The sequence below is a fragment of the Chlorocebus sabaeus genome, chromosome 17 (assembly GCF_047675955.1).
Source record: "Chlorocebus sabaeus isolate Y175 chromosome 17, mChlSab1.0.hap1, whole genome shotgun sequence".
NCBI lineage: Eukaryota > Metazoa > Chordata > Mammalia > Primates > Cercopithecidae > Chlorocebus > Chlorocebus sabaeus.
The window spans coordinates 46052621-46079228 of record NC_132920.1 but is presented as its reverse complement, the minus strand read 5'-3'; the positions used below and the strand labels follow the sequence as shown (position 1 = coordinate 46079228).

General features: G+C 41.5%; 1 protein-coding gene across 4 annotated transcripts in view; it reads left to right on the top strand.

The window, feature by feature from the left end:
* CLIC5 (chloride intracellular channel 5) overlaps positions 1–26608 on the top strand; it is a 199189-nt gene that overhangs the window by 160339 nt on the left and 12242 nt on the right. For 3 of the 4 annotated variants that reach the window (XM_038006139.2, XM_007972358.3, XM_073006042.1), the window contains exons 5-6: positions 4766–4947; positions 16063–20875. In XM_038006139.2, coding sequence (XP_037862067.2) covers positions 4766–4947; positions 16063–16230 — 350 coding nt within the window. In that variant the 3' untranslated portion in view covers positions 16231–20875. Of the gene's footprint in view, positions 1–4765; positions 4948–16062; positions 20876–26608 lie in introns of those variants that run through there. The other variant, XM_073006043.1, reaches the window with a different exon arrangement.

Genomic DNA, 26608 nt, shown 5'->3' with positions numbered 1-26608 from the left:
ACAGAATTCTCTAGAAGGACTATTTAGATTATTACATCAGACTAGGTTATCATCCAAAATGGATGAAATTAAAGTTGTTGTTTTCCCACCACCCAGAAGTTAGGAGCTTGTAAGGAAGACTGTAACAGTTGAAAACCAAACAAGGCACATTTCCATTGTACATCCCAGGAGTAGTTTAAATGGCTTAAGGACCAGCTATGTGTGTGTTTGCATACGCGTATGTGCCCTGGGCACGTCTAAGACTCAGTTTCTTCATCTGTTGGATGAGGATGAATAATATTTCCCATCTCAATAGCCTTGTGGTGTGTTTAAATGGTAGTTGCATAAACATCCCTAGTTCACTGCAGGGATTCAGTGAGTGTATTTCCTTGCTGGTGCTAAGGTACGGGACTAGGGCAATAAAAGGAACAAGATAGGGCAGAGGGTACATGGCCCAGGCCAGTGCCCAATAGCCACAACCTCCTTCTCCATGGAGAGCTGAACAGACACCCATCCAATCTGCAGACAACAGTCACAGGTGGGTTCCTGGATTTTATTTTGCTGCAACACACATACAAGAGAAAATCCACATATGAGAAGTTGAGTGTGCAGCCACCTGGGCCCACAGAGCCGTTCTCGTTCTTTCAAAGACCACCTTTGATATATGCTCCTCTCCATGTGCATTTTGAGCCCTAGGGGTCTGCTTTGCCTTATGCTCATCAGGACCTGTGCTGCACTGAGCCTGCCAGCAAACCAGGGCTGAGCTGTGCTTGCAAGAACTTGTTGGAGGCTGGGTTAGAGTCTTGGCTCCCCAGTCCCCATTCAGCCTCCATGCCCTGGTAAGAATATATTATTTTCTTAGCTCAAATTGCTGTTTCCAAGTCATTATTTCTCTACGACGAGAAAACAATATTGGGTCTTATGTAATATCAACCTCAATGAATCTGGAAGTGATCATGGAATGGGTGGATTTTTTTTCCTCCTTAAAAAAGAGAAAAATAAATCTAAGATTGTTTGCATATGGCTGAGAATATTTATGAACTATTCCCCTTGTTTCCTCGTCACATATTTTACCCAGTGCATTTGTGTGTGGTACAGAATAAATCTTTATGGAGAGCAGAGGTGGAGAGGGGAAGAAAGCAGTTAAAACACTGGGTATCTATCAAGTCCCTGGGATGTTAGTGATCCTGAGTCTTGGGTGCCCCAACCCTAGGCTCACTTGCTGTAGTCAGAGGGATACCCCATCTAGCTGCTCAGAGTAATTATTTAGAGTGAGGGTTTAAAATACAAACACAAGGAATTAACATCTTTTTGTTGCTCTAGTTTCTTTGACATCCCCCTTATTCCTACCAGAGCAGAAAGTTCAACACAAATAGTTTCATGACCTGAATACCATCAGCCAAGAGAGATCATTAAATTCTATGGATGGCAGATTGAGCCAGGGTCAGAATGAGTTGGCAGGTAGGAGGAAAAGAACTGGCAGAGAGTATAGTGGGTGCTGCCATTTGCTATCCGATAATATGGCAGTGTTTTAGCACACAGGCATGTTGGGTCTATTTTGCTCTGGGTGTGGCTTTCAACACAGCTTGTCACCAAGAAGCATCCCGAGGGAATATAAGGAATAAGGCTTTGGCCGTATACTAAATAAGTAAGGGAAACAAATCTCCAGGCTATTGATTTTCCTCTCCAGAGAGGTGGCCACAAATTTGGGGCTTCTTAAAATCACCCATTCTCCACTGCAGCTTGAGATATTCAGGAATATATTGACCAAGAATATGGGGCAAGGAACAGAGAACAGGAGGACCCTACATTTGGTAAGGCAATAGCAACAACTACCATTAATTGATGTCCTCGTATGGGCCAGGCACTGTATTAGGTGCTTTCCCTGCATTATCTGAGTTAATCCCAGCAGTGGTCTTACCAGGGTGAAGGATCCTTAGTCCCATTACTGAGACGAGAAAGCAGAAGCTCAGTGAAGTAGAGAAACTTGCCCAAGGTCACATGTAAGTGCCAGGATCAACGACATTTGTGGGATTTATGAGGCCTTAAGGCAATACAATAAGTACCAACACGGAATTCTTGAAATCAGATCCAAGGACTTGGAAGGGACCCAGGAAAGTAAGAGACCTTGAAGCTGAAGGCTCAGCAGCTTCCCAGTGAATCCACCCTGAGCAGCCTTGAACTTTAAACACAGGTTAGCCCCAGGCCAAGCAGTCCTTTCCCTGCTGCCTTGTCTCCTCTTGCTCTACCACGGTTGCCACCAACTGCAGCCTTCACATTCCTGGTCAAAAATACACAAACCCGAGTGAGGAGACTGATACACAGAGGGTGCCTTCCAGAATGTGCTGACTTGGAAAGCTCCATGGAATGTCGCAGTTGCGACATAAATCAACAATGATTCCTGCCACCGGACTTGATGCCTTCCATCTCAAGGAATTACTGGAGGGATATACAGAACTATCTTCCCAAGGAACTTCAATCACTGCTCCAGGCTTCTCACCAAATTTCATGATATTTCCCAGACCTGGTGACGTGGGTAGAGACTTGTGCAGCAGCCCACTCAGGTCTCCAGGACCATTTGAGATTAGAACCTGCAATGTCTCATCTGCTATCGTATGACTCTTTCCATCAGAGGATATTTATTGGCCAAAGTTTGACAGGCCCAGTATTTGATTCTTCCTTTCTTCATTATAATCAAGATTTTGCCATAATCTCCATAAATGAAAGGGGTAGAGGGTTTTGAGCAAGCAAACAAATAAATCACAAGTGCTTTGGGGAGAAAAGCATAATAAGCATTGTCTAGTACCCACCCTTTGCCATTGCCTTTGTATAGCCTTGCAATCCCATCACAGTCTAGACAATTACTAAGGAATATACTGCATTCCCCCCCCTCCCCCGCTTAGTCTATTCTCCCAAACTGGAAACACAAAGCAGATGATGAAGTAGTTCAAATGCCACACCAGGGAGAAGAAAGTATTGAGAAACTATGCCCAGCCTCCAGGCAGTTTTCAAACATTCCAGTAAGTGTTCAATTGATTTATGTTGGGCTGGTGTCATTCCATTGTCTCGAACAAAAGGCCTTCTATGAAAAGACAAAAAGTGGGTTATGAGAGGAGTGGCTAACAAGGCATATTTGGGAAAACCTGAACAAGAGTACAGCCCTCCTGGCTTTGCCTCCAGAAGGCAGTATCCCCCTTGTGTCCACTGGAATGAACAGCAGGATCGACTTCCATTATCTCAGTGTCAGGCTCTAAACCAGAGTCTGGAAAAACAGCTGCTGGGGATGGGGCTGATGACACAGGTGCAATGACTGATGCCCTGGTCAGCCATCTCCTCCACGGTTTTCCTTTGAGCTCAAGTAGAAAGTGTCTGTGGTAGTGTTCTCTGATTAGAATGGACTATGAGATTCTGGGTGAAATGATTTTCAGTGATGATGGCTTCCCACAGTTGTTCTTTTGGGTATTTTGTCTGCTTGTGTGTCTAAACAAATTATGTGACAGATAATTATTTGGGCAAGACTGTAAAAGCCTTCTCCCACGTTATCTTCCTTCGGGTGTTCATTCTTTGAGTCACGACCATGACAGCTTTCTGTGCGGCTGGGGGCTGCACATTTCTGGTGGAGCCCTTCCATTTGAGACAGCAGTGATTTTTAGAACAAGCTTCCCTAGAGTAAACCCAAGCATTCTTCCCTGATACTCATCACTTCTCTGGGGGTGACATCAAAAAGGGCTGTTCTTTTCCCTCTGTCATGTCCTCCTGAAGGCCTTGTCCCCAACTCTTCTTGGGTTGGGTTAGTTATAGTTAATACTTCCACAAAATCTGGTGCATATCTCTGTCCTGGAACTTCTATATAGTTTTTATTTACCTAGGTAATAGCCTTTTCTTCCTAAAAATGTAGTATGTAGGTTGATGTGGAATATTAGCAAATTATAGATAACCAAAACTTTTTACAAAAATGGCTAGTATTGGCCAGGCGTTGTGGCTTACATCTGTAATCCCAGGGCTTTGGGAGGCCGAGGCGGGCCGATCGTGAGGTCAGGAGATCGAGACCATCCTGATCAACATGGTGAAACTCTGTCTCTACTAAAAATACAAAAATTATTGGGTGTCGTGGCTCGTGCCTGTAATCCCAGCTACTCGGGAGGCTGAGGCAGGAGAATCATTTGAACCAGGGAGTCGGAGGTTGCAGCGAGCCCAGATCACACCACTGCACTCCAGCCTAGTGACAGAGTGAGACTCTGTCTGAAAAATAAATAAATAAATAAATAAACAAATAAATTGGCTAGTATTATTGCACCTACTGCAACCTCTGCCTCCTGTGTTCAAGAGATTCTCCTGCCTCAGCCTCCCTAGTAGCTGGGACTACAGGCACATGCACCATGCCCAGCTAATTTTTGTATTTTTAGTAGAAACAGAGTTTCACCATGTTGGCCAGGGTGGTTTCAATCTCTTGACCTCATGATCTGCCCACCTCGGTCTCCCAAAGTGCTGGGGTTGCAGGTGTGAGCCACCACGCCCAGCCTGTATTTCTGTATTTATGTATGTTTTTCAAAGCAAAGGATTAGCTAATGTTTATTGTTTGGTTAGGGTTTGCCTTTTCAGGCTATTTAGTACACTTCTACTGCATTGTGTTAATGGTTTCCAGGTATTCTGCAGTGTGTGGGGAGTGGGCAATGTGATGAGGGGGACAGGATTCTAGATGAGCTACTCCACTCTGAAGACCCTATGACGGTATCCACTGGCAAGCAGTTTGAATAAAGGCCCTTCTTTTACTCTTCTATGCCAGCCCTTGAGAGAGGCCTAACCAAGGCTCTAAAGAAATTGGATGACTACCTGAACACCCCTCTACCAGAGGAGATTGACGCCAACACTTGTGGGGAAGACAAGGGGTCTCGGCGCAAGTTCCTGGATGGGGATGAGCTGACCCTGGCTGACTGCAATCTGTTGCCCAAGCTCCATGTGGTCAAGGTAAGAGAGCTCTAGCCACAGAGGCCTGCAAGATCCAGTTCCTTCTTAGGTCCAGGTCACCTGTGTGGATGAGTCAAGGACAGTAGCATCTGTTGGTCAAGAGCCTGGACCCTGAAGTCAGGTAATAAGGACCCAAGGTCACCCTCTGCTGCTTGATGGCTGTGTGGCCTCTTTGATCTTCAGTTTTCATTTATAAAAATAGGCATATATTGCTTACTCCAAGGGTTGGTGGAAGAGTAAATACAGCATGAAAGTGCTTGGCATATTGTAGGGGTTTAATATGTGTAATAGTCACAATCATCATTGTTGTATACAGTCATATCACTCCAGAGGCCTCTTCCTCATAGGATTTCCCTGGCCACACCCCTACAGCTCTATTAAATGTGCCCTCATATGCATTTTTTCTTTGTGCCCAGACCCACCTTCTCACTTCCTCCAGCAGCTCCCTGAGGTGAGCCCACATCATTTTCCTCATCTATCAAATGAAGAGGTGGAGGTTGCAAGAGGTGATGTCACTTTCTTGCTATCATTGCACTTACTAACCATCTGCAACATGTAGTGTAATCCTCTCCTATACAACAAATCCTGGGAATCTGAGAGTTGGAAAGGACATTTAGAGGTCATCCAAAACAATCTCCCACTTCAACCTGGACCACTTTCTGCTGTTTCTTTGACAAGCTTCTGTGAAGCTGTGACTGCAGCTTCTGAGAATGAGGAGTCCTCTGCCTAACGAGCCAGCCCTACTATGTTAGATAGCTCTGATTATTAAATCATTGTTCTCTACAATGAGCCCAAGCATGCCTCCCTGCTTTCCGTTTGTTCTCTAGAGCAACACAGAACAGCTCTGCTTGCCTTCACCTCGTTTGAAAACAGTAGTTGTATCCCCCTAAGCTCTGTAAATGAGCACGTCTTCCCCCATCCTTTCCTGACCCTCATCAGCCTAGTATCAGATAGCCATACTGTGCTCTACTTTTACACATGCTTATTTCTCACTGTCTCAGCCAGACAGCAAGCTCTGTGAGGATAAGACCTTTTCAAAACATGATGGTGGCCAAATGGTGACCCTTTAATAAATACTTATTGATTGATCATGTGATCGCCTGGTGTATGTCTTTATGATACCCAGTTTATTTCTATGCTTCACTGAGAAGACTCAGATTTAATCATTTGTCAGCTGGATAGATGCCTATTATTTTTCAGCTCAAGTCCTGAGAAAGAAATGCTATCTCCTCTCCAACCAGAGCATGTACCAGCTTGAGTTGAAGTCACTCAGTTGTGTGTACGCTGGTGTTTCCATAGGCCTTAGTCAGAGCTGAAGACTGAGAGGGAATCATGCATAAAAATGGATTGGGCAAATACAACCTATTTAGACAAAAACATTTTGGATTTGGGGCCAAGCCAATAGTCACTTGTAGGTCCAGCCAATCTATGTCTCTTTGAAGTTATTAAGTAGTGCACGCCCCACCCATCATCCTTTATTCTTCTCCTCCTTAGGAACAAGTACCTTTGAAAGGGATGATATAATTCCAGCTCAGTCACACTGTGTCAGAGTGATACAACGCAAAGATCAGGAGACCCAAGTTCCAGTCCTGTATCTTGCTGCCAACTAGCAGCGTGAGCTAGGGCACATCATCTAATCTTTTTGGAATTCACTTTTCTTGTGCCTAGGAGAACAGAAGTGGATAGTATTCCTTCTTGCCTTCTTTTCTTTCTTCCTCCCCTCCTTCTTTCCTTTTCTGTTGCTCAAACATGTATTCACTACCACTCAAAAACCATTTGTTGAACAAGGCAAACAAATGGATCTCCCAAGCCTTGGGCTTCATCCTGTGATTTCCTTAATTCCCACCAGCCTTAAATGACTCAGTGAAGCCCTGTCCTTGGAGAAATTTCAGTGGGTGGTTCACCCAGAGAAGCTGGAGATCAAAAAGAAGATGGCCAATGAGAGAATAAAGGCCAACCTTTGGCCCCTATCTCTTTGGATTTCTGCTGATCCAGCTTATCAGATCCCAGAAACCTGGCAAACCTCTGAAGTTCACAAAGAGCAAAGGGGAAGCCAAGTCAGGCCTCCAGTTTGGCTTCAGATGCCAAAACTTAATCTGGGCTGTGGGAGCTAACTGTTTTCATATGAAAGAGCAAATTCAGAACATGAGCATGGAAGTCCCTGCGAACGTCAGAGCTCTGTATGCATCCTCACCCCCTTGCTGCTTTCATGCTCTCTCTCCTCTTGCCTGGCTCACTTTCAGGTTTTTCTCCATCCCTGGAAGTGGAGTTGCTCTGGCCCAGGCTCCCCATGAGAGTTTGGCTTGAACATTCATTGTCTGGCCCCCTCCTAGTTCTCATCTCCCAAAGTCAAGCCAATGTGTGAAGAAATGACCAGCTCAGCAGCCAAGGACCAGGGTGCACAGGTCTTGGTTGGGAGGGGCATCTGCAGGCCTTTCCTTGCCCACTGGGATCCTTGCCTAGCATAGTGATGATGTTCAGCCCTGGAGACAAACAGGAAGGGGAACATCAACATCAATATAAATACATATTTATAAAATGCATTTCTGCTGTATTGAAGCTAATATTCTGCCCTTTAAAATCCTGAAAATATAATTTCAGTGTGAAATGACTTGAGGTTACTCTATAAATCAGTGTGTCATTGTGAAAAATAGTTTTGGATCCCTTTACCTTATTGTAGACCTTTTTCATCCACTCTGGCAAATTCCAGCCAGTTCCCTTGGTCAGACCACCACTCCTGCATGAATTTACTCTTAGCCAAGACAGTCTCTTCTCAAAGGAACTTGGCCCAACCTAAGGGATCGTCATCTTTCACTGAACAGAAAGACTGGGGAGATATCATGGTGGCATCTCTCGCTATGAGAGCTTTATCAAAGGACTCGGACTTCATCACCCTTGCTTGTAGTTACCTAAGCCAGACAGAACAGTGTGGAGGTGGCTTCTTTGGTGCCCACACCATACCAGTTATTTTAACAGAGAGAATTTAAAGAAGTACTATGTACTAAAGAATTGGAAAGGCAAAATATACTAGGAGGTTCTACCTTCAAGAGGCAGCTACGACTCCTAAGGCAGGAGGAACAAAGGTAAGAGGTTGGAATTATTAAAACTTACAAACTTCGAGGCTTTGTAGATGAGGGACCCTGCAAAGCTGAATGTGGGTGAAAGGGCTGTTCAGCTGGTGCGAGGGTCCAAGCTCAGGTTGGCTGGGATCCAGACTCTAAAGCAGAATCTCTGCTGTGTGCTGGCCTCTCTGCATGGGTATGACGAAGCTGGTCCTGTGAGTATTGGCAAAAGAGCAAACTGGATTCAGCTGCTGCTCCCAGAAATAAATGGAGACTCTGACAGAAAGAGGAAGCTGAAAAGCAAGGGCTTCTCCCTCCCATCTCCTCCTCCAACCTTGCTGGCTTTCTCCAGTAACTCCTCTTGGCAGAACCTAACAGGATTCACTGGCAAAGAAGAGATGTGATCTGCTCAGTCCCAGTCCCACTATCACAAATAAAGCAAATAAAAGAGTAGGTTTGGAGATAAGCAACAATAGATTAATGACTGGCTCATGAGGGATTCTGAGTAGACCCATTGCTTTATCAGCTACGTAGGGCTGAGTAGCAAAGTAGAAAGAACTGTGGATTATAAAGCAGGGACTGTAATAAATACGAATGGTAACTCAATAGATATTGGTTAAATTAATTAATTTCTCATGTAACATTAAGCCACATAATCTCTTGTAGCTTCAGTTTGCTCATTGCTAGGGATCTTCAGTGCTTTCAAATTATTTTATTACACATAACACTAGAGGAACTTGTCTGATGTACAGATAACTTAAGATTGTAAAGACTAAGTACAACCGTTTTTTGAATCCCAACCTATTTAATCCCCCTTTGTCTTGCTTTTCTCATCTGTAAATGGGAATATAATAGACTCTTACTTATAGGATTATTTAGAGATCTAAGTACCTTGCAAAGTACTTAAAGCAGTCCCTAGAACAGAGCACAGTGAATAAATGTTTGTTATTATCATTCCTCTGATCAACATCATTATTGAGATTATCAAGGAGTACAGAAGTGAAGAAGCTGCAATTGCTATCCTTTCACTTCCCACAAGCTAGAGAAAAAAAAAAGGATACTGAAACAGTAATCACGATTCAGAATAGATTATAGCTCAGTGTTATAATGTAAGTTCAACACTGGTCTAGAAGCATAGAGGAGAAAAAAATGTTCCCAAATGTCCATGAACATGTCTGCAACAGTGAGTTTTTCATCCATCAAGTCTTCATCATCCTTCACTTCAGCACAACTTTCTGGGAAACTCTGCGTATTACCAGCATCGAAATGAAGATGAAAGTCCAGAGTGGCTGATCTGGGGCTTCTCTGAGTGGGAGGATCCCATGGTCAATGGTCTAGGGCCCTCTCTGAAAAAGAAAGCAAGATAAAGAGGTGGATGTATAGATAGAAGAAATCCAGAGAACACCTGTGAGATACTCTACAAAATGAACTTCACCAAGGCATATAGTCACCAAACTCTACAAGGTCAGTGCCAAAGAAAAAAGTCTTAAAGGCAGCTAGAGAAAAAGATAAGAACACATACAAATGGAACCCCATCAGGCTAACAGCAGACTTCTTGGCAGAAATCTTGCAAGCCAGGAGAAATTGAGGGCCTATTTTCAGCATTCTTAAAGAAAGAACTTCCAACCAAGAGCTTCATATGCCACCAAACTAAGCTTTGTAAACAAAGGGAAATAAAATCTTTTCCAGACAAGCAAGTGCTAAGGGAATTTATTACCATTAGACCATATTTACAAGAGATCCTTAAGGGACTTCTAAACATATAAACAAAAGAATGATACCTGCTACCACAAAAACACACTTGTATATAACCCACAGACCTTATAAAGCAACCACACAATAGAAACTACAAAGCAACCAGCTAACAACTTCACGAAAAGATCAATACCTCACATATCAATATTAACCTTGAATGTAAATGATTGAAGTGCCCCACTTGAAAGGCATATAGTGGCAATTTGGATAAAAAATAAGAGCCACTCATCTGCTGTCTTCAAGAGACCCATCTCATATGTAACAACATCCATAGGCTCAAAGTAAAGCGCTGAAGAAAGATTTTTACACAAATGGAACACAAAAAAGAGCAGGGGTCACTATTCTTATATCAGGTAAAACATACCATAAACCAACAATAGTGAAAAAAAAAAGAACAAAGAAGGGCATTACATAATAATAAAGGGGTGACTACAACAAGAAGACTTAACCATTCTAAATATATACACACCCAACATTGGAGCACCCAGGTTCACAAAGCAAGTACTTCTAGATCTATGAAAAGACTTAGACAACAACAACACACAATAATAATGGGGGACTTCAACAACTCACTAACAACATTAGATCATCAGGGCAGAAAACTAACAAATATATTCTGGACTTAAATTTAACACTTGACCAATTGGACATAATAGACATCTACTGAATACTCCACCCATTGACCACTGAATATACATTCCTCTCATCTGCATACAGAACATACTCCAAGATCAACCACATGCTCAACCATAAAGCAAATCTCAATAAATTCAAAAAATAGAAATTATACGAATCATACTCTTGGACCACAGCGGAACAAAAGTAGAAATCAACACCAAGAAGATGTCTCAAAACCACACAACTACATGAAATTAAACAACTCACTCCTGAATTATTTTTGGGTAAACAGAAAAATTACAGCAAAAGTAAAAACATTCTTTGAAATAAATGAAAACAAAGACACAACATACCAAAATCTCCTGGATGCAGCAAAAGCAATATTACAAGGAAAGTTTATAGCACTAAATGCCTACCTCAAAAAGTTAGAAAGATCTCAAATTAACAATGTAATATCACACCTAGAGGAACTAGAAAAACAAGAACAAACTAATCTCAAGGCTAGTAGAATAAAAGAAATAACTAAAATCAGAGCAGAACTGAATGAAATTGAGACCCCAAAATTCTTACAAAGAATCAATGAAACCAAAAGTGGAGTTTTTGAAAGGATAAACAAGATCAATAAACCACTAGCTAGATTAACCAAAAAAAGAGAAAAATCCAAATAAACACAATCAGAAAGGACAAAGAAGACATTACAACTGATCTCACAGAAATACAGAAGATCCTTAAAGACTATTATGAACACCTCTATGCGCACAAAGTAGAAAAGCTGGAGGAAATGGATAAATTCCTAGAAATACACTTTTCATTTGCCTTAAAAACTGGAACAAGACAAGGATGCCCACTCACCACTCCTATTCAACATCATATGGAAGTCCAGATCTACAGGACAAGAGAAAGAAATAAAAGGCATACAGGTAGGAAAAGAAGGAGTTAAATTCTCTCTTTACTGATGATATGATTCTGTTTCTTGAAAACCCTACAGACTTCACCAAAAGGCTCCTGGAACTGATCAACAACTTCAGGAAAGGTGAAGTATACAAAGTCAGTATTCCAAGATTGAGTTTGTAAGAAATTGAAACCATGAACAGACTAATTGAGTTATGAAATTAAATCAGTAATTTTAAAAAAACTACCAACCAATAAAAGCCCCAGACTAGATGGATTCACAGCTGAATTCTACCTGACATACAAAGAAGAACCAGTACCAGTCATACTTAAACTATTCCAAAATACCAAAGAGGAAGGACTCCTTCCTAACTCATTCTATGAAGCTAGCACCACCCTGATACCAAAACCTGACAAAGACACAATGAAAAAAGAAAACTTCAAGCCAATATCCCTGATGAACATAGACACAAAAAATTCACAACAAAATACTAGCAAACCAAATCCAGCAGCACATCAAATAGTTAATTCGCATTGATCAAATAGGTTTCTTCTTAGGATGCATGGTTGGTTCAACATACACAAATCAATAAATTTTATTCACCACATAAACAGAATTAAAGACAAAAACTATATGATCATCTCAACAGACACAGAAAAAGCTTTTGATAAAATTCAACATCCCTTCATGACAAAAACTTTCAAGAAATTAGGCATTAAAGGAACACCCCCAAAATAATAAGAGCCATTCATCTATGACACATCTGCAGCCAACATCTTATTGAATGGGCAAAAACTGGGATCATTCCCCTTGAAAACTGGAACAAGACAAGGATGCCCACTCTCACCACTCCTATTCAACATAGTAGCGGAAGTCCTTGCCAGAGCAATCAGGCAAGAGAAAGAAATAAAAGACATGCAAATAGGAAAAGAAGTCAAATTATCTCTCTTTACTGATGATATGATTCTATTCCTCAAAAACCCTAAAGACTTCACCAGAAGGCTTCTGGAACTGGTAAACAACTTCAGTAAAGTCTCAGTATAAAAAGTCAATGTGACTGGGCACAGTGGCTCATGCCTGTAATCCCAGCACTTTGGGAGGCTGAGGCAGGTGGATCACCTGAGGTTGGGAGTTCAAGACCAGCCTGACCAACATGGAGAAACCCTGTCTCTACCAAAAATACAAAATTAGCCGGGCATGGTGGTGCATGCCTGTAATCCCAGCTACTCGGGAGGCTGAGGTAGGAGAATCACTTGAACCCAGGAGGCAGAGGTTGCAGTGAGCCAAGATCGCACCATTGTACTCCAACCTGGGCAATGAGAGCAAAACTCCACCTCAAAAAAAAAAAAAAAAAAAAGTCAATGTACAAAAATCAGCAGCATTTCTGTATGCCAACAACATTAAAGTTGAGAGCCAAATCAAGAACATAAGCCCATTTATAAATAGCTGCAAAAATACAATACAATACAATACAGTACAATACCTAGGACTACATCTAACCAGGGAGTTAAAAAAATCTCTACAAGGAGAGCTATAAAACACTACTGAAGGAAATCACAGCTGACACAAACAAATGGAGAAACATTCCATGCTCATAAATTGGTAGAATTAATATTAGTAAAATGGCCATACTGTCCAAAGCAATGTGCAGATTCAATGCCGTTCCTATCAAGCTACCAATGTCATTTTTCACATAACTAGAAAAAACTATTCTAAAAATTCATGTGGAACCAAAAATGAGCCTGAATAGCCAAAGCAACCCTAAGCAAAAACAAAAAAACAAAAAAACAAAAAAAACAAAGCTGGAGGTGTCACATTACCTGACTTCAAACTGCACTATGAGGCTGCAGTAACCAAAACAACATGGTACTGGTACGAAAACAGACACATAGATGAATGGAACCGAACAGAGAACCCAGAAATAAAGCCACACACCTATAGCCATCTCATCTTCAACAAAACTGACAAAAATAAGCAATGGAGAAAGGACTTCCTATTCAATCAATGGTTTTGGAATAGCTGACTAATCATATGCAGAAGAATGAAACTGGACCTCTACTTTTCATCATATATAAAAAGTAACTTAATATGGATTAAAGATTTACCTAAGCAAGAATCCTAGAAGAAAACCAGGAAGCATTCTGTACATCAGTTTTGGGAAGTAATTTATGATGAAGTTATCAAAAGCAATTGCAACAAAAATAAAAATTAACAAGTAGAACCTAATTATACTAAAGAGCTTCTGCACATAGAAACTATGAACAGAGTTAACAGTTAACCCACAGAATGGGAGGAAATATTTGCAAACTGTGCATCTGACAAAGGTCTAATATCCAGAATCTATAAGGAATTTAAACAATTGAATAAGCAAAAACCAAATAATACCATTAAAAAATGGGCAAAAGACATGAACAGACACTTCTCAAAAAAAGACATAATAAGTGGCCAACAAACATTTTTTTAAAAGTTCAGTATCACCAATCACTGGAGAAATGCAAATTAAAAGCACAATGAGATACCCCACTCACACCAGTCAGGATGGTTATTGTTAAAAAGTCAAAAAGCAAGAGATGTTGGTTGGTCTGTGGAGAAAAGGGAACACTTATACATTGTTGGTGGGAATGTAAATTAGTTCAGTCACTGTGGAAAGCAGTTTGGAGATTTCTCAAAGAACTAAAAACAGAACTATCATTCGACCCAGCAATCCCATTACTGGTTATATATCCAAAGGAAAATAAATTGTTTTACCAAAGAAACCCCCACATGCGTTCATATGTTTATCACAGCACTCTTCACAACAGCAAAGACTTGAAATCAACCTGGGTGCCCATCAACAGTGGGCTGAATAAACAAAACGTGGTACATATACATGGTGGAATACTACATAGCCATATAAAGAAACAAAGTTATGTCCTATGCAGCAACATGGATGCAACTGGAAGCCATTATCCTAAGCAAACTAATGCAAGAACAGAAAACATGAAACTACATGTTCTCACTTGTAAGTGAGAGATAAACAATAGGTACAAATGGACATAAAGATGGCGACAACAGACACTGGGGATTACTTGGCGGGAGGGATGGAGGGGACAAGTGTAGAAAAACTATGCTCATTACTTGGGTGACAGGATCAATCATACCCCAAACCTCAGCATCATTCATTATACCCAAATAACAAGTCTGCACATGTACCCCCTTGTATCCCCTAAAAAAAAAAACAGGGAAGGAAGGAAGAGAAGGAGAGAGAGAGAAAGAGAGAGAAAGGGAGGGAGGGAGGGAGGAAGGGAGGAAGGAAAGAAGGAAGGAAGGAAGGAAGGAAGGAAGGAAGGAAGGAAGGAAGGAAGGAAGGAAGGAAGGAAGGAAGGGAGGGAGGGAGGGAGGGAGGGAGGGAGGGAGAGAAGGAGAGAGGGAGGGAGGGGAGCCAGAAGTGATACTACTCTCCTGTTACCTCTACCCTAGCCTAGCCTGGAAGAGCTAGAGGAGGACCAGTTAATGTGCAGGTCCTAGTGCACAGTGAAAACAGGGGGGCCTTGTTTAAAAATTATTAATAATTTCCACATATTGACCCCAGAGCATTAAACCAAGAGCAGGGCTCTTCTGGGTGCAAGGTGAGACCACACAGGTCACAGGTCCATGAAGCTGCCACAGCTAGAGAGACCTCATTAAAGAAACCATCCTGCTTCCCCCATTAAGAAAATGCATGCAAATGGGTACAAGCTAGGTCACAGTGAATTATAATAATACTTGAGGTTTATTGAGTATTTAGTATGTGCCAGACACTCCTCTAAGCATATAATGTGTATTAAGTAATCTATTACTCCAAAGTAGGTTTTATTATTACATCCATTTTAGAGGTAAAGAAATTGGAGCTCAGAGAGGTTACATAACCTGTCCAGTGTCACACAGCTGCTAAGTGGAGCCATGATTGCAAATCCAGTCAGTTGGGATCCAGAGCCCGTGCTTTTAATCACTATGCTCCTGTTTCTCTCAAAGCAAATACCATTTCTCCAGAACTCTCCAGTCCACGTCCCCTCCGAGTGTGGCAAACCAGGGCGAGAACAGAAATCAGTATTTGCTTACTCTTATGTCATAGTCTAAACCTACATATACATTCCAATATCTAATTTGCTTTTCATGGGTTTTTTTTTCCCTTCTATAAATGAGGACGCCTGAGTAAAACAAAGTAAATTAAAAAAAAAAAAAAAAAAAAAAAAGAAAATTTGCTGGTAATTCTATCAATCAGACATAACCACTGGTAATATATAGGTATATAGACATCTAGCCATCATACATGTTTCTCCAAATGCATTATACTTGAACTTTAAGTGTAATAGTCTATCTTGAAGAGTTTTCCAGATCACTAGATTTTCTCAGCAGCATCATTTTTAATGTCTCTCCACTATGCCATTTTATTTGTGTAAGATAATGTATGTATTCACATATTGTTGGACATTGGTGCTGTGCACCATTTTTGTTATTCAAAATAGTTCTGGGATCATAATTGTGTAGCTAAATCTTTGTATCCATCCATGATTATTTCCTGAGAAAAAAAATCCTAGAATTTGAAACACTAGGTCAAAGGGCAAATTATATTTACTTAAGAAATTAAATTAAAACAAAATAAAAAGAAGACAGCACTGCCACCTTGCATTTCAAACATATTGCTGATGGTCCGTGGTGATGCGCAGAGGTTTCCTGCAGTGCACACACACTGGGACGGCCACTAACACTTTCTAATGATTTGTTTCATGGCTTCATACCATCTCTGTCCTGCCATCTCTGTTTTAGATTGTGGCCAAGAAATACCGCAACTATGATATCCCAGCTGAGATGACAGGCCTGTGGCGGTACCTCAAGAACGCCTACGCCCGTGATGAGTTCACTAACACCTGTGCAGCTGACAGTGAGATCGAATTGGCCTACGCTGACGTCGCCAAACGCCTCAGCCGATCCTGAGCACAGCCATTTTGCCCCATCCCCACTGCAGAAGGACTCAACCACTCCCCTAAGACTCCAGCTTCATAGACTCCTCTTTCTCACTGCCTTGAGGCACACTTTTTGTAATCAAGCCTCATCCTTGCTGGTATCATGGGAACTCCAGTTTGCTCTCTTTCACGAAGGTCCGCACCATCCCTGGCCTCCTCACATAGGAATCTAGCAGAAATGAAATGATAGACACAGTCCACCTCTTGGCCTGCCAGCCTGATCTGGGCTCAGCATGTTTGGGGTCAGTCAGTGTTGGAGAGCCCACATATGGGATTGCCACTGGCTTCTTCTGCCAATATCAAAATACCTTCTCAGATGCTTTAGAAACATGCAACACCAGCTCCTTTTCTACCCTCCTCTCCGTCCATACCTACAAGGCCAAGGACAAATGCCATCATCCTTCTTAGAAAGAGATCTATTACCCCATTAGGAGAGACAGAGAGAGTGAATGGAGGAGGACCGAGCTGGCTGTGGATTTGGGTGTCTGGTAAACACAGCTTCAGTCTCACTACTTCTAACACTCCGGTTATTGGGAACTAAGGGCCAGACTGGAAAGTCACTTGAGACACAGTCTCAGTTTGTTGCAGTGCCAGGAATGCTGTGCTGCTGCTGCGCACCTGGCCCGTGCTGTCCCTGGCTTCCATGCTGTCCAGGCCCTGCCAGAAAAGGAAATTGGCATGCAATTCTAAACTGCAGTGACTGGGATGGGAGGGGAGGGGAGCAGTGTTGATGCCAAAAGGCCCACGGGGTCTACCAGCCATGGGGTTTGCTTGCTTAGGAGTAGTTGTTTCAGTGTTGATTACAGGCCTGGGTTTGACTGTGCTTACCAATGAGTGGTTTTTGAGCTATGAGAAAGTGGATGGGAGTGGGAGGAGGAGGGATGGGTGAAGACAAAAGAGTTCTTTATGACTCTTGATGTTCCCTGGTAAACTTTTAAAACGGCCTTCTCTCATGATCTAAGTCTTGGACTGGTGGCGTCATGTAACTGCTAACCGTACAGTAAAAACCCAAGAACGGGCCAAAAATGTCTTCCCGGTTTCTCCAAGCTGCTTCTGGAATGCAGGTCTGTTGACTGGGTGCTCTCCAGCAGTTGCTCCTGCCTGATTCGGCTGTAGCCTGTAATGGGTAAGAGCCACGTTTAGGAGGTGGTCAGATCATGGAACACCTTAGGAAGAAAGTCCATGAGCCTTTCTGACTAGAAAACCATGTGGCTTGAACTTGAAGAAAAATATAGACCCATCTGGGTTAATTTTCCTACAATCAGACTTAACTGCCAGATGAAAAAAAAGGAAAAATTTTTAAGCTAATATTTCACTCTTTTGTCATTCTCCTTGAGTTTCATCTCCTAAAAAGCTTACCCAGCCCGAGCTTGGGGACCTGCGCAGAGGAAACTAAGAAAAATACTCTCATCAACTCCCTCTCCCAGTGAACGCCCAGTGAGAAAATCCATTTGCCACAGGCCCTTACCTTCAACAATCCCCCTTCTATGGTGTTCGCTGGGAAAGGGTGAGCCTCCCAAGTGCCGGAAAGCCCCTGGACTTGGCTCATTTCTCAGCAAGGGCAGGACAGCACGGGTCCTTTCCATAGAAACATCAACAAATTCTAACCCAAGCAATCCCTGGACCTACCTGCCTCCAGGGATCTCTGAAGAAAAAAGGTGACCCATTGATCAAATCAGAGGAGAGGAAGCAGGAGGCCTCCTAGAGCCCACTGAGGAAGAGGAACTTTCTCAGTAGGACACTTTATAAGCCTGAGAAAGCTTTGAAAAGACAGAATGAGTTGATTCATTTCCACCTCTAAAGGAACCTTTCCAGGTCCCCCTGGAAACTGTGCCCTGGAGATGTTTAACAAGGAGAACTGGTGAGGAAACAGTCCTTTTTTACTGTAGGGAAAAGCCCCAAACTGGCCTTCTGGGGAATGAGGGCTGGAATGATCCCGAAGGCCTTTTAATTAGTGTGAAATCCTGCTGTACTCAGAAATCCTTCCCCGAATTTACAGCACAGGCAAGATGACCTAAGAGGCAGTTTACTTCCCTGAGACCCACAGTTGGGCTGTTCTGGAAACACATCTGTGAATCATAGCCAATTGCCACAGAGAAAACAGAACCAAGCGTCCGGTGAGGCGACTCCACCCCAGAGAAGGCTGCAGAATTCCAAGGACTCGGATTGGATGTTCAGAATTCAGCAACTGGCAAGTCCTTAAAAACAAACAGGCCAAACCAAATCAATATTGCTGTTTCTAGATGTCCCTTCTTGTGGTTGAGTTAGTTTTACAGAGATAAACATATTAAGGCAAGGAAGTGGAGACGTTATATGATCAATTATAGCCATTTAAAAGAGAGGGAGGAGTTACAGAAGGAAGGCACTTCTGGGTCCTTAATTCAGAAATATCTTCATATTCAGCACTGGTTTGTCATATAACGCAAGTGACTCTGGACTAAGAGTTATGGTGTCTTATGACTAGATGTATTATGGTATATTAAAGTAACAATACTATTAACATTATCTTCCTTTTTTTTTTTTTTTTTTTTTTTCAAAAGAGATCTTTCTCCAGATGCTTCAGCCTGTCTAGGCTTCTTATCATATGTGCAGCACATCATGTCTCAGCAACAGTGTGGTGAGGTCCTTAGGTGGCCCAAGAACAACTCAGGGAGCATGGGAGGGTCTGCAGTTGGGAGACCCCACACTACACAGCTATAGGGTAGGAGGCTTCCTTGTCATTGGTCCTGAATGAATACGAATCGCTCAGAAAGCATTTTGATGGCACAGAAAGGGGGATGTATTTGTGTGGAGATCTTATTTTATTCTGTATTTATTTATCTCCTTTGACTTGCACAGCACTATTGGGGGTGGGGGAAGCAGGGTAGTGGGAGACGAAGAGAGAAGCAAGAGTCAAACTCAGAATGACTGAGTTGAATTCACCGTCTATTCAGCACTGCTTGTTTCTGAGGTTGGCCCAGAGAGAAGGTATTGAGTAAGATCTCAACAACTATAAAAAGTAAGCTGCATAAGTAAAATCATGATGGATCCAGAGCACAGTTTCTTCAGCTCCTGATAAAGAAAGTCAAATGCTTGATAAATTCAGTCACAGATGTGAGCATGGCTATATTCTTTTAAACAAGAGGTAGAGTGACCTAGCACTAAGCAAATGAGCTGAAATGTCGGAAACACAGTCCATCAGCTTATTTGGCCACACGATCCCAAACTAGTTTTAGCTTGGGAAATGGGCCTGTCCTCAGCATCGCCTTCTTGTGCTGGTGGGGCCAGCGAAGTCTTGATCTTATCAGAAAAAGGCCACACCAAGAGCGAGGTTTCCCGGGCTGCCTTTTCAGGCCCTTGTCAAATGAAACAACAGAAGCTCTTCACAGTTCTGTGCCCCATGGCCACTCCACAGACAGACAATACCAAGCATCTTGAATTGTCATAAGATGGGTCATGCCTGAAATAGATCTTGACCATATGAGAGTCCCAGAAATCAGCAAGGCCTGGACAAATAGAATTAAGAGGGAGGCAGAGGGAAGAAGGTGCAGGTTGACCTTGTAAAGAGTTTAGCATCACTGTGAGAGACTGTGTCTAAAATTAAACTGATCTAGAAGCAGCAGGTAGGTATTTGGTAAGTAATTCTGTGACTCGCCTCAATTCCCACTGGCCAGGGGTCATCTCAACTACACAGTGAATCAAGATGCTGGTGTCATCCTTCTTGGAAAGAGGAAATGTTAACTCATGGTTAAAACTAAGTACAATGATTCCCAAGGGATCACTTTCTTATTTTTTTAAATGACGTTAACGAGAATCTTTAAACAAGCATCAGAGAAAGACGTGTGCATGTGAAGCACCCTGATTCTGATGTTACGAGAACTTAAGTGAACAGGACCTGCTGCACACAGCCTCATTGTCTTCTATCCATTTCTCTTTATCATTCAAAGCAAGCAACATGTGCCCTCCTCGTGAACACACATTCTTCTCCTTTGTCAGTATGTGTCTCCCAGCTTAGTGTCAGGATACTTTCGATTCATAATTATGTATGATCCAATGTGTACATAATTTCATTTAACGTTATTTAAAGAAATAGATCCAGTTCCTCTCTTGCAACCAAAAATAAATAAAATACATTGCCTCAATATAAGGTTTGGGTTATTCTGTGTTTCTATAGAGGCAATCTGTTTTTGGTAAAATGTACTTTTAAGGATCCAGTCATCTAAAGTATTTTATGTAGAGTTAGAGATTTCACAATATTGACTATACATATATTTAAAATATAAAATATCCAACTGATGTTTGAATTTGTCTTACTTTCCTGACCACCTCGTTGTTCCATTTTATAAGGTGGGGAGTTAACTAGCTTAACAAAAGATGCTTAGCTTTTGTAAAAGAGCAAGTATTTCATTTTACAAAGACACTCCAAATGATAGTTACTTGATTTTCTCGAGACCTTGAACTGTGGTGATGAAATAACAGGACTTGCTTTCAAGCCTGAATAAATGTAAAATGCCTTTTAATGAAGATAGAGCTGAGTGTTTTCCTCATGAATCTGAACCAATTACAAATTTGTGTTCCAGTCTTGATTGGTATTGACTGATTCAAATAAAGTTGGTTTATTTTCACATATTACAAAAGTCGTCACCTAACTTCTTATTTGAGGTGGGGATTTCCTATGCTGTTTTAGATGACAAGTATGAAGTACCTTTTTTCCACTTAAAGGTTAATTTATTTTCCCATTATAAAGGGAAATGTTTACTCTTTTTAAAAACCAAAAGCACGCCTGAATAATTTTTGTATTTTAGTAGAGATGGGATTTCACCATGTTGGCCAGGCTGATCTTGAACTCCTGACTTCAAGTGATCCGACTGTAACCCCAGCTACTTTGGAGGCTGAGGCAGGAGAATTGCTTGAACCTGGGAGGTGGAGGTTGCAGTGAGCCGAGATCACACCACTGCACTCCAGCCTGAGTGACAGCAACAGAGCAAGACTCCCTCTCAAACAAAACAAAACAAAAAAATCAAAAGCAAATGGAAAGGAGTAAGAAGAAAAGGAAAAGCACAGTTTGTGAACCAGCCATCCTAGAACCATTTTTTTTTGCAAGGCTAAATAAAAATTCTTTCATAATACTTGGGCTAGGTAAAAAATTATACTGATGCCCTTTCAGTGTTTCATATTTCCCATCTGCATTGTCATCCATAGAGGCAGATCAACAGTGACAGTCCAGGTATAATTTAAATAATTCCTTAAAATATCGTTCTTCTTGTGCCCAGAGCTCTCTGTTGGCTCTCAGTGGCTTGTGTAGCCCTGTCAGCATTCCTGGGCTGAAATCCCTACTCTCAACACCACATCACTGACTCTGGGTTCAGGTTCCCAGAGTCTTTAGTAAGCTTTGCCTGAAGCCAGTGTGACGTCTGATGAAGACTTCTGTGAGCATTCACATTGCTAAAGGGTACAAAGTTCTCAGCTGTCTCTTGTGTCCTCTAGACTCAGTCATAACAGCACTTCATTACCTTGGAATAGATGAAACAGCAGACCCAGGGGTGGATCCTGATGGGAGGGGTAGCCTGATGGGAGGGGCTCAGGGCAGGTGCAGCAGATGCAGCTTGTGGTCACCCCAGCATCCCAACTCCCATCTTCCACAGGCAGAGCTCTCACTGGGTCAGGAGTCCACCACCTCCCTCCTCCGTACTCACCCACACTACTCAGATGACTGAAGCGAGGGTGGTTTCATCCCCAGTTCCAAGGGTAAAGCACAAATGATCTGGGCCATCCTGCTGGCTGTAGTTGGTTTCAAAGTGGGCTCCTGACCAAGTTACACCCAGTATTGTGAAGGGAGATTTGCTCAGGAGCTTCTGAGAAAGATCCCCTTGTTCTTAAGAAAGTGACTCCTTAAGTCACTGCTTCTGGATGTGGGTGTGAGGCCTGGAAGTGCTGCCGTCCTCTGGGGACCCTGAGAGGGTAGCAGCCTCAGGGCAAAGGCAACATGCTACAAAACACAGCAAGAGACAGAGACAGAACCTGGGTCCTTGATTTGACCACAGAGTTGCTAAATCAACAAACCCTGAAACTGGTCCTAACTCTGGATTTCCTGTTCTGTAATTCATCCCAGATTGTTTGAAGGTGATTTTCTTTTCCCCCATGAGTGACCCAAGGCATTCTAAGTGGTATATTAGCCAAGTTAGTTGTGGTGGTTATTTTTTTAATAGCCAGTTAGATCATCAAACTGCTCACCAGGAGGCGTCCCAGGCTTCCACTGTGTGAACGTAGGGCATCGCATCTGCTCTCCAGACTAACCAAGAGGTGGGAGCATGGGAGACATCATCTCTCTGTGTCTTGGTTTCCTTAAGAGTGCTATGAAGAAACCAAGGGGCACAGGATGGCAGTGACTGTGTCTAGCATTGGGGAAGACTAAGTCCTATTCCAGACAAGATTCCAGAGAAGTAACGTTGGAAATGAGAGAATCTCATTACACTCAAAGGTGTTGTGACCTACACTTCTTTTATTTATTTCTTTTACTTTTATGTCTAGTAGCTAACCTACCCAGAGTCCCCTGTAAGTTTTACCTTGTGGGAAAAGGCATGGAGTATAAGACTGGAGAGGTAGGAAGCTCAGGATTGAAAACAAAGAAATGAGAATTTGGCTGCTAGGTCCATCATTAAACTAATATGTGACCTTGAGCAAGGCTCCTTTCTGGGCCTCAGTTTCCTGAAGGGAGTTACGAAGTCTCCTTGGCTATGAGATTATACAGTCTCTGATGAAGAGTACTTTTTGGTAATAAAGGGTTATTTTAAGTGGAATGACATTTCAACCAATTGGAACATTCAATCTATTGGGAGGTCTCTCTGTGGTCTTCTTTAATGGAAAGAAGCCAAAAACCAGAAAATACACAGCCATCAGGTATTTGTCTATGTGAGTTTTTTCTTTTAAAGTAAATTTCAGAGTATGACTTGGAGTCAATTTACATTATATGGGTCTCCTATCTTTCTACCTAGATTCACTGAAATCGACATCCATGTGCAATAAACATGACTCTGAGGCCCTGCAACTGGGTTCATTCAGCTGCATTTATTTATGCGAAGAGTAAAGCATAGCCAAAATTTGGGAAGATTTTTAATTAAAAAAAGTGGAGATGAGAAAAGCAAGTTTCAATGTAATCCTCCTTTAACTAGAATATCTCAATGCCCCACTCTTATTTCCAAATTCATACAGGCCTTGGAGTCTAGACTGCTAAGATGCATAATACAAATGCCATAATAGAGACCAGTGTAGAACCCAGTACTATTCCGTCTGTGGAGCAGTGCTTGGTTTCACACCATTTTCAGTCTGTCTAGAATTGTTTCCTGTGTGTTAGTCACTGTTACCACCCTGTCCCCAATTAAAAACTAAGCTCCTTTAAGAGATAGAGTGCAGGTTATTCAATTTTTGTGCTGTGTCTCACCTTGTCTAGCACTCAGCAAATATTAGATGCTCAAAAGTATTTATTAGTGGTTGACTGGAGAGATCATGAGACACTATTGCAGACTTCTGGGTTCACCTTGGATCTCACTCTTCATTTCCTTCTAGTCTCTGACACCCACTGTACCATAATTCTGAAAACAGAGTGAAAACGGAGAGCTCAGGAGAGAAATCGGTGTTTGTGTTAGTTAAATATGCTTCTAAGGTGCTTCTGAAGAATGAAACCTTCTAAAAAAGTGTGTACAGCATTTGTCTATCTGGCTGAAAAAAATCAAAAGCTACCTAAGCTTATTTTATCACATAGTTCTGATGAGTTAATAATTTAGTCAGTTGTCCAAATTAGCCACAGAATTGTGCCTAGATTAGGTGTTATATTTAGAAACAGGTTAGAAGCTTTGAGGTGAGGGTGATTCTGGATGCCACAGTCCTAGAATTATCTAGCTAAATAAGGTTTAAACAAATGCATCTTTTTTCTGCATATAGGTTCATCAGGGAAAATTTTGAAAATACAGGTAATAAATAAAAAATAAATAAATTATACTGGTAATCCTTCTGCCCACAGATAACCACCTTTAATTTGTAAATAAATATTTTCCCAGACCTTTTCTAGTGAGATATAAATATAAATATGAATAATTTTTTTAACAAAACGAGAGCTAATATTGAGAACTGAACCTAATCTACCTTCCTGTCCCCGTGATAAACAATTCTGGGGCAAATATGTTTTTCTGTTTCTATGCCAAACAATACTAGGACCAGACAAAACAAACAACTTGCTACTTTCTCCAGGAAATATTTGCTTACTTATCAACACCTACAGCTTGCTCAATAATAACTGTTCAAGACCTTACTTTACAGCGCCCATTGATTCAAAGCTTTTACATTATAAACTTTGCCCAATTCCAGCCCATTTTCTGCCTTTCAAGACCCACCTTAAAATCATTTGGCCCTAAATGGCCCTAAGACCCTGTAAATATCCTTTCCTTCTGATGTGCTACTAAGACTCTGTCAAGGAGGTGTTCTTCTGTGTTAAAATAAATCTGATAAACTTAGCTTTTCTTGGTCAACAAGTTTTTCTAGCCGTCTTTTTTGAGAATTATCATTAGCCAACACTCTACACACTTTTGTTAATGGGATTTTTTTCTCATGCATACATCATGAATATCTTTCCATGCCCTTTTTCACCTATAACATCATTCTTGTGTATTACATTTAACCAGTTCCTTATTATTTGGCCCTTAGGGTCACTCTAATTTTTTACTCTTATAATTGATGCTATAATGGAGTACCAATAAGCTGGCTTCTTCATTATGTCTATTTTTCCCTTAGAATAGATTTCTGGAGGTGGAATTGCTAAGTCAAAAGGCACATCTATTGTAAGGCTCTTGAGATAGATTGCTAAATTTACCTCCAGATTGTTCCAAGTTACTCTCTCACCAGCAGAATACAACTGCTTATTTTCTCACATCATCACCAGTATTGAGATGTGTTATTTTTCAATTCCACTAAAATGGATAAGTGAAATACACCTCATGGTTGTCTCTTTAATCACGTGTTGAAGATCTTTCCCAAGGACACAATTCCACTTTCTTTACTACCGTTAGTTTCTCTCTTTCTCAGACAGAAGTGTGCTAGTTTCCTCCCCTGTAACTTAGCTACATGTCCATGAGACTGCCACACCATGGGATGAGTTGAGTATGAACTGGTTCTTATGGTAGTTGTTGCTCCCTTTCAGCATATTTTGAAGTAGATGGCAAAACATAGGTTCTTTCTTTAACTAAAACATAAGAAAATTAGAAAAAGAAAAAATTTCTTTTTTTAGTCCACATAAGGATTACCATTTTAGGTCAAACCCAGTGTATACCTCTGCAATATAGTCTCAAGGGTACTAGGAGCATATTATGGAAATGGGTGTATATGTGTTGTGGGGGTAGGGAGTTCTCTCTGACTTACAGCTTTGGAAATATTAATATTGGACTTGTGAAGAGCTATTTTCTACCAAGAAATTCCACCAGAAATTCTCACAATTCATTGATCTCTTGGCCTTCAGCATAAGATCGATCAGGTTGCCATTAGGGAAGATGAGTGTGGATGAGAGAAGAGAAACCTGGAGAGCCGGCAGGCCCTGCCCTGGGGTTTGTGGAAGTGTGATATAGGAAAGTGAAGCAAGAGAACCTGAAATCAGAGTCTATATTTCTAGAAAAATGGTCTGCAAAGTACTGTGGCCTCGAAAGTAAGACCCAAGAGACAGGCAGATCTTCAGTTTTAAATCCTAAATTAATTAATGGTGTAGGAGACTTTACATTCACCTGGAACCACAGGACTTTTGGAAAATGTTGGTCTTCAATCTTTCTTCTTGCACCCACATTCTTATGTATCACACAGTTCTGCCTCTTATCACATTGACAGTGATTCTCAAAGGAATTCTTAAAAAAAAAAAAAAAAAAAAAAACCAGGACGGCACTAAATATTTGGCCCTTGATTTATCAAGTTGTCATACAACATGAAAACAAAAACTAGGAGAAAGGTGGTGAATGTGAAAGAGCATGAGACTCTCGCTGAACCACAGCATAATAAAGACGACAACAGGGCCAAGTTCAACATCCAAAAGAGACATGGAGCCCAAAAGCTAGCGTGTGGTTATTTAATTCTAGAAAAGGGAACTGTATAAGGGTGTTGAGGAAGATAATGAAAGGAGCAGTTAAAATGTAAACTGCCCACTGGAGACTATTTTAAAATGCTTTTTTGGAGTACCTTGCAAGGAGCTCCAAAGTCAATAATAAAAGCTCCTATAAATGCATCAAGGCAGAAAGCCAACTAGATAATCAGTAAGACCACTTGACCTAGAGCTGCACTGAGAACTCTGTGTAGTTCTAAAATGGAAAAAATATGGAAAAGCAGTTATTTTTCCT